Source organism: Bison bison, unplaced genomic scaffold, assembly GCF_000754665.1.
Source record: "Bison bison bison isolate TAMUID 2011002044 unplaced genomic scaffold, Bison_UMD1.0 scf7180017864089, whole genome shotgun sequence".
Classification (NCBI taxonomy): domain Eukaryota; kingdom Metazoa; phylum Chordata; class Mammalia; order Artiodactyla; family Bovidae; genus Bison; species Bison bison.
The window spans coordinates 2951965-2960241 of NW_011494661.1; the positions used below are offsets into that span (position 1 = coordinate 2951965).

The 8277-nt window shown below is 39.3% G+C and overlaps 1 protein-coding gene across 2 annotated transcripts in view; it reads right to left on the reverse strand.

Moving 5' to 3' along the window:
- The window catches only part of AASS (aminoadipate-semialdehyde synthase), a 77621-nt gene that overhangs the window by 35599 nt on the left and 33745 nt on the right, over positions 1–8277 (reverse strand). For both annotated transcript variants that reach the window (XM_010838073.1, XM_010838074.1), the window contains 2 exons: positions 5970–6029; positions 5721–5788 (listed from right to left, as the gene is read on the reverse strand). In XM_010838073.1, coding sequence (XP_010836375.1) covers positions 5721–5788; positions 5970–6029 — 128 coding nt within the window. The remainder of the gene's footprint in view (positions 1–5720; positions 5789–5969; positions 6030–8277) is intronic.

The window sequence follows — 8277 nt, forward strand, 5'->3', positions numbered from 1 at the left end:
GTCCAACTCTTTGCGACCCCATGAATTGCAGCACGCCAGGCCTCCCTGTTCATCACCAACTCCTGGAGTTGACTCAAACTCACATCCATTGAGTCGGTGATGCCATCCAGCCATTCTCATCCTCTGTCGTCCCCTTCTCCTCCTGCTCCCAATCCCACCCAGCATCAGAGTCTTTTCCGGTGAGTCAACTCTTTGCATGAGGTGGCCAAAGTATTGGAGTTTCAGCTTTAGCATCAGTCCTTCCAAAGGACACCCAGGACTGATCTCCTTTAGGATGGACTGGTTGGATCTCCTTGCAGTCCAAGGGACTCTCAAGAGTCTTCTCCAACACCACAGTTCAAAAGCATCAATTCTTCGGTGCTCAGCTTTCTTCACAGTCCAACTCTCACATCTGTACATGACTACTGGAAAAACCAAAGCCTTGAATAGATAGACCTTTGTTGGCAAAATAATGTCTTTGCTTTTGAATATGCTATCTAGGTTGGTCATAACTTTCCTTCCAAGGAGTAAGAGTCTTTTAATTTCATGGCTGCAATCACCATCTGCAGTGATTTTGGAACCCAAAAAAATAAAGTCTGACACTGTTTACACTATTTCCCCAACTATTTGCCAAGAAGTGATGGGACCAGATGCCATGATCTTAGTTTTCTGAATGTTGAGCTTTAAGCCAACTTTTTCAGTCTCCTCTTTCACTTTCATCAAGAGGCTTTTTAGTTCCTCTTCACTTTCTGCCATATAGGAAACCCTAAAGACTCCACCAGGAAATTACTAGAGTTAATCAATGAATATAGTAAAGTTGCAGGATATAAAATCAATGCACAGAAATCCCTTGCATTCCTATACACTAATAATGAGAAAATAGAAAGAGAAATTAAGGAAACAATTCCATTCACCATTGCAACGAAAAGAATAAAATACTTAGGAATATATCTACCTAAAGAAACTAAAGACCTATATATAGAAAACTATAAAACACTGGTGAAAGAAATCAAAGAGGACACTAATAGATGGAGAGATACACCGTGTTCATGGATCGGAAGAATCAATATAGTGAAAATGAGTATACTACCCAAAGTAATCTATAGATTCAATGCAATCCCTATCAAGCTACCAACAGTATTTTTCACAGAGCTAGAACAAATAATTTCACAATTTATATGGAAATACAAAAAAAACTTGAAGAAGCAAAGCAATCTTGAGAAAGAAGAATGGAACTGGAGGAATCAACCTGCCTTACTTCAGGCTCTACTACAAAGCCACAGTCATCAAGACAGTGTGGTACTGGCACAAAGACAGAAATACAGATCAATGGAACAAAATAGAAAGCCCAGAGATAAATCCACGTACCTATGGACACCTTATCTTTGACAAAGGAGGCAAGAATATACAATGGAGAAAAGACAATCTCTTTAACAAGTGGTGCTTGGAAAACTGGTCAACCACTTGTAAAGGAATGAAACTAGAACACTTTCTAACACCATACACAAAAATAAACTCAAAATGGATTGAAGGTCTAAATGATAGACCAGAAACCATAACACTCCTAGAGGAGAACATAGGCAAAACACTCTCCGACATAAATCACAGCAAGATCCTCTATGACCCACCTCCCAGAATATTGGCAATAAAAGCAAAAATAAACAAATGGGGCCAAAATTAAAATTAAAAGCTTCTGTACAACAAAGGAAACTATAAGCAAGGTGAAAAGACAGCCTTCAGAATGGGAGAAAATAATAGCAAATGAAGCAACTGACAAACAACTAATCTCAAAAATATACAAGCAACTCCTACAGCTCAACTCCAGAAAAATAAATGACCCAATCAAAAAAATGGGTCAAAGAACTAAACAGATATTTCTCCAAAGAAGACAAACAGATGGCTAACAAACACATGAAAAGATGCTCAACATCACTCATTATCAGAGAAATGCAAATCAAAACCACAGTGAGGTACCATTTCACGCCAGTCAGAATGGCTGCTATCCAAAAGTCTACAAGCAATAAATGCTGGAGAGGGTGTGGAGAAAAGGGAACCCTCTTACACTGTTGGTGGGAATGCAAACTAGTATAACCACTATGGATAACAGTGTGGAGATTCCTTTGAAAACTGGAAATAGAACTGCCATACGACCCAGCAATCCCACTTCTGGGTATACACACTGAGGAAACCAGAATTGAAAGAGACACGTGTACCCCAGTGTTCATCACAACACTGTTTATAATAGCCAGGACATGGAAGCAACCTAGATGTCCATCAGCAGACGAATGGATAAGAAAGCTGTGGTACATATACACAATGGAGTATTACTCAGCCATTAAAAAGAATACACTTGAATCAGTTCTAATGAGGTGGATGAAACTGGAGCCTATTATACAGAGTGAAGTAAGCCAGAAAGAAAAACACCAATACAGTATACTAATGCATATATATGGAATTTAGAAAGATGGTAATGATAACCCTGTATGCAAGACAGCAAAAGAGACACAGATGTATAGAACAATCTTTTGGACTCTGTGGGAGAGGGCGAGGGTGGGATGGTTTGGGAGAATGGCATTGAAACATGTATATTATCATATGTGAAATGAATTACCAGTCCAGGTTCGATGCATGATACAGGATGCTCTGAGCTGGTGCACTGGGATGACGCAGAGGGATGGTACGGGGAGGGAGGTGGGAGGGGGTTTCAGGATGGGGAACACATGTACACCCGTGACAGATTCATGTCAATGTATATGGCAAAACCAATACAATGCTGTAAAGTAATTAGCCTCCAATTAAAATAAATAAATTTATATTAAATAAATAAATAAAACTTAGACTGTGAAGCAATCATTTTCCCCCCACATTTCTTACAATAAGAATCTCAGCAGGAGTTCCCAATACCAACATTTTACATTAATTATTTTATATCCCATATAATGAACAATAGATCCAGACATCTTTGATAGGTGTGAATTCCCAGTACCATTAGTGAGGTAGAAGTGCTAGGCCAATGCCTGGCTGTTCATAACTGAGTCACTTGGTCTCACACTTTATCCTTCTGGGGGAGGACAATGATTCAAAATCATGCTAGGGGCCTTTTATCAGAAACCTATTTACCCCTCACAACAATCTGAGGATACTACAATCTGAGCAAGAAGTTATTATCCATATTAGACACAGTCTTGTGATTTATCTTTCAGGTCACTTGAAACCAGTGAAAACCATTATTTTGTTTCTCTTTTTTTTTTTTCAAACTCTAAACTTTTTATTTTGTATTGGGATATAGCTGATTAACAACGTTGTGATAAAAAAAAAGAAAAAGAAAAACCAATGTTGTGATAGTTTCAGGTGAACAATGAAGAAACTCAGCTATACATATACATGTATCCATTCTCCCCCAAACCCTTCTCCCATCCAGGCTGCCACATAACATTGAGCAGAGTTCCATGTACTACACAGTAGGTCTTTGTTGGTTTTGTTGGTTATCCCTTTTGAATATATCAATGTGTACATGACCTTCCCAAATTCCCTAACTATCCCTTCCCTTTGGGAAACTGAATGTTCATTTTCTAAGTTTGTGAGTCTCTTTCTAAAACTATAATCTTGAAATCACAAATGGAATGGGTTAAATGTAGAAACCTAAGATGAGTCACTAGGCAGAACTCTAATTCTTGAATTTCTCTGTTGTTGGAATTTGTACTTGCCTGACAGTTAATGATTTGTCTTTCGTACAAACTCTGACCTCCAAGATAGTGACTAAGTCTTCTCCATCTTTATAAGCCCACTATTGCTCATTGAATTCTGTCTTAAAGATACTCATTAAAAGTCTTCTGAATCAAATTCCCAGATATCAATACAAAACCATGGAAATGGTTTGGTGCCAGAGACTTAAGCAGAAGGCTCTGTTGCTGGAATCTTTTAGGCTAGGATGTCTCTCAAGCTTTAACCTTAATTTAATTTCACTTAATTTCATTAATTATAAGTAAATAAAAATAATTGTAAATATAAAATTCTCCCACCCCTCTTCACCCCCAACACTCCTATCACTGATGATGGGAGCTCTCATTTAACTTCCACCTCTATCCCATTTCATCTCCCAGAAGGAAGCACTATTATTGGCTATTATAGATCCTTTCTAATAACATCTTCTGTAGTTTGGGTATATGAAACACATTATTTTGATCTCTAAAAAGAAAATGTTCGAAATACATTTTTAAAAACTTATTTCTAGATATTAATATTATCTGCCCCATCAGCAACCCCACACTCCTGGTTAATAATTACTGTGCTAAATAAAGGGGTTTCCCTGGTGGCTCAGACGGTAAAAGAATTGCCTGCAATGTGGGAGACCTGGGTCAGGAAGATCCCTTGGAGGAGTGCATGGCAACCCATTCCGGCATTCTTGCTTGGAGAATCCCCATGAATGGAGAAGCCTGGCAAGGTACAGTCCATGGGGTTGTAAAGAATTGGACACAACTGAGCGACTAAGCACAGGACAAGGAATAAAGAGAACAAAACAATAAGGCAGGGATTCAAGGAAACTCTAATTTCCTTCCAAAATGCAATCTTCATTTTCAATCTCTTGGCACAAGATTCTACCTGGGAAGGAAGGCAGGAAGTCCTAGCAGTCACACCTGCTGCTACATGGAATATGGTGTATAAAGAGGGACTAGTCATGTTAGACATGTCATTGAGATTAGTCATGTAAGAAAGAGATCATCAGAATGAAAATCCAAAGATAAACAAAACTATGAAAAACAAACATATGAAGTTTCCCCTAGAAGACACTCACCTATGGAGTTCTATAAACCAATTGCTTTTTCATTAAAAAAAAAAAAATTATATACCCCTGGTTTCATGCCAGAATATTTCACTAACACACAAAAGTAAGTATAAGCTAACAAACACACATGGAAAAGGCATAACAATAATACTTGATCTTTTATTTACTTCTTATAGGTGGAATAACAGAGAGAAGATCAGGCAGTTAGTTTCTAATTTTCCCACTCTGGCTTCTCCTGAGAATTCAATGCATGGGTCATTTTGTTAAATGTGAATGGACCAATAGAGCAGGCATAAACACAGACCAAGTACAACCAGCTGGAGACCAGAACATTCCAATGTCAGTGTCTGTGTTTCCAATTTTGAGTAGCAACGCCAATTATGGAAACCAAGGCCTTAGCTAAGTATCTTCCTAAGAGAACTGTTCTCTCCAGTGGATTTGTCTCATTACTTTTTGACACTTTCCTCCTAATAAGAACCCCAAGGAAAACTGACCTCTCACCATTTTCTTTTTTCAGTACTTTTCTTAATTGCTAACCAAGAGTCCAGTTTGCTATATATTATCCTAAGCAATCCAAATCCTCAACTAGAAATCAATCTGAACGTGCCAAGGAAAGGGTTAGCTTGCTCATTTTCCTTTGAGAGAATAGCTGAGACATTACAATATGCAAAATGCTAGAGAAAGAACAGGGACAGAGCTTTTGAAGTTTTGCTTATCTACACACAAGTCTACATGGATATTAGAAAGCCAAAATGATGCTACAATACTGTTCAAAGGAAAATAATTCACATTGGTTTCAGCCAGTCACTTCATTTAAAATTCCTAATATTTACAGACATTAAAAAAATACATATTGCATAATCCTAGCATCAAGAACTCATATGGAAGCATTTAAAAAATACTCATGAGATCCAAGAATAAATGTATTAAACAAGAGGTTGTAAATGATGCTTACCTGTTCTCTCGGAGTTTCTGGATATATTTATACTTGTTAGACAGCATGCCATTAGATGCAATCACTGCCTGAATATATATGATACAAGACAATTCTTTAGTCAGCACATTTAGTCCCACAATTGGGCTCATGACTAACAGAGAAAAGAGAGAGTGACAGAGAGGGAGAAAGACAGGGAGGGAAAGAGGAAAAGGGATCAAGGAAAGTGTGGAAAAAATACAGTGAAAAGAAATACTTTTCATAACTTACATCTCGCACCACAGGAGAAAAATTCTGACTTTCAAGAGGCTGTGTCGCATCTGATAGTATCTGAAAAGGAAATGAAATTGGAAAAAGATAAATGATGTTGCAAAGAAGGCATCTTGCAATTTTATCTATATTAAAATATTAGTCAAAGGAAAAAAGGTTTAGAAAAGTTTTTTGAAAATCACTGAATTGTATAATTAATTGGCAAAAGGAGTCTTCTGCAAGCAATGAATTCTGCTCCCCAAAACATGTTTATTCAGTACAATTTCCAATTCCAAAACCTTAATCACATTTGCTTACTGGAAACACAAAAAACTTAGACTTCCCCACCAGTTAGATGTGTCACATTGAGTGTATGTTTAGTTGCTCAGTCATGTCCAACTCCTTGCTACTCTTTGAACTGAAACCCTCCAGGCTCCTCTGTCCGTGGGAGTTTTCAGGCAAGAATACTGGAGTGGGTTGCCATTTCATTCTCCAGGGAATCTTCCTGACCCAGGGATCAAACCCACATCTCCTGTGTCTCCTGCATTGCAGGTAGATTCTTTAACCCCTGAGATACCAGGGAAGCCTGTGTCAAGTTGAGCATGCTGGCAAATATCACCACAAGCTTTATCACCACAGTCCTCACTCTGAGGACCTCCATCCCATCCCAAAGGTTCAGCCTGTTCTATTAGCAATAGAAAATGGGGTATGCTACCATAGGGAGTCTCCCTCAGGTCAGCAATGGTTCCCTATATAGACACATCAGCATTTCAGAAGCGTCAAGGAAAATGACCTGACCCAGTAGACTCAAAAAATCCTTCATACCCTTACCATTATCTCACAAGTATGAGTCGATGGCCAACAACAAAAGCCACACCACATACTGACACCCCAGCATTCCAGTCCTCATTTCCTCCAAGGGATCCAACCTTTGAATAGATGCCAAAGGGTAAAGATCCGTTAAGTATGACTGCTTCTAAGGGGTGGGGCCTTAAGGCCAATGAGACAATCAAGACCCTACAGTACTCACCCAACTAAGAAAGTGTTAAATGTACCTACCAGATGCTGGCAGAACAGTATTTATTTACTGTATTAAATGAAATACAAAACTACTTTCATGTATCTAAAACAGATACCTAGGCTCACTATTCCTGGGAAAACAGCATTAAAAAAAAAAAAAAAAGACATGTATACATATTTATAAGCCAGGCATTCTTAGGGGAATGGATGAAACTGACACTTGGGGTCTTCCCACTGCCTCTTTCTCCCAGCTACCTTTGGAGTATTTCCTTCTCAAGCTGACTCCTCCACCTACCAACCCTGTCAACGAGGCAAGAGCCATTTACAGATAATAAAATGAGTTCACATCTCACTCAGTATATGGTTAAATCACTCAACTCCTATGTATCTTTTCACTCTCTCTCTCTGCTCTTCATCTCTAATTCTATAGCCTTATGTAGGCCTTACTGGGACCATGGGAACTACCTCCCACATCTCTTCCCTCCATTTATCTCCAATCTGAAAAACAAATCTGATTGTTTGTATTTAAACAGGCTCCTGTGCTTGTTTAAAATAATTCAGTAGATTTCCATTGCCTTCGAGTTAGTCTCAAGTTCCCTCTGTAGTCTGGCTCTGCCTCTCCTGCCTCAACCCCCGCATTGGCCTCACACCCAACACTCCAATCATGTGAACAGCCTGGAGCTGGGTACCCACATCACGTCCTCACCTGCCTCTTGGCCACACCATGTAGCCAACTCACATGTTACTCTGCTGCTTCCAACTCCTTTGCTTTGTTCTCCGAGATGCAGCTGAAGAACTGCCTTCTCTGTGAAGAGAAGCCTTTATCAAAGTGAAAGTCGCTCAGTTGTGTCCACCTCTTTGTGACCCAATGGACAATACAGTCCATGGAATTCTCCAGCCCAGAATACTGGAGTGGGTAGCCTTTCCCTTCTCCAGGGGAATTCCCAACCTAGGGATTGAACCCAGGTCTCCCACATTACAGGCGGATTTTTTACCAGTTGAGCCACAAGGGAATCTTATCAAAACCTGCCCCCAAACAGACCTGGAAATTAGGAACTGCACTTGGCATCTTGCTGTAAGGCTACTAATTGTAAGATGGCAAATATTCAATAAATATATTAGTGGATACATGCAGTCATTATTGAAAATTCAGAGCATTTTTTCCCCAAGAAAATAATAATTGTCACGAGTCCACCTAAAGAGAGGCAAATATCAAACAAAGACAAAAGGTTGCTCTGGGACTTCCCTGGTGGTCCAGTGGCTAAGACTCCCCCTCTCCCAATGCAGGAGGCCTGGGTTCAATCCCTGT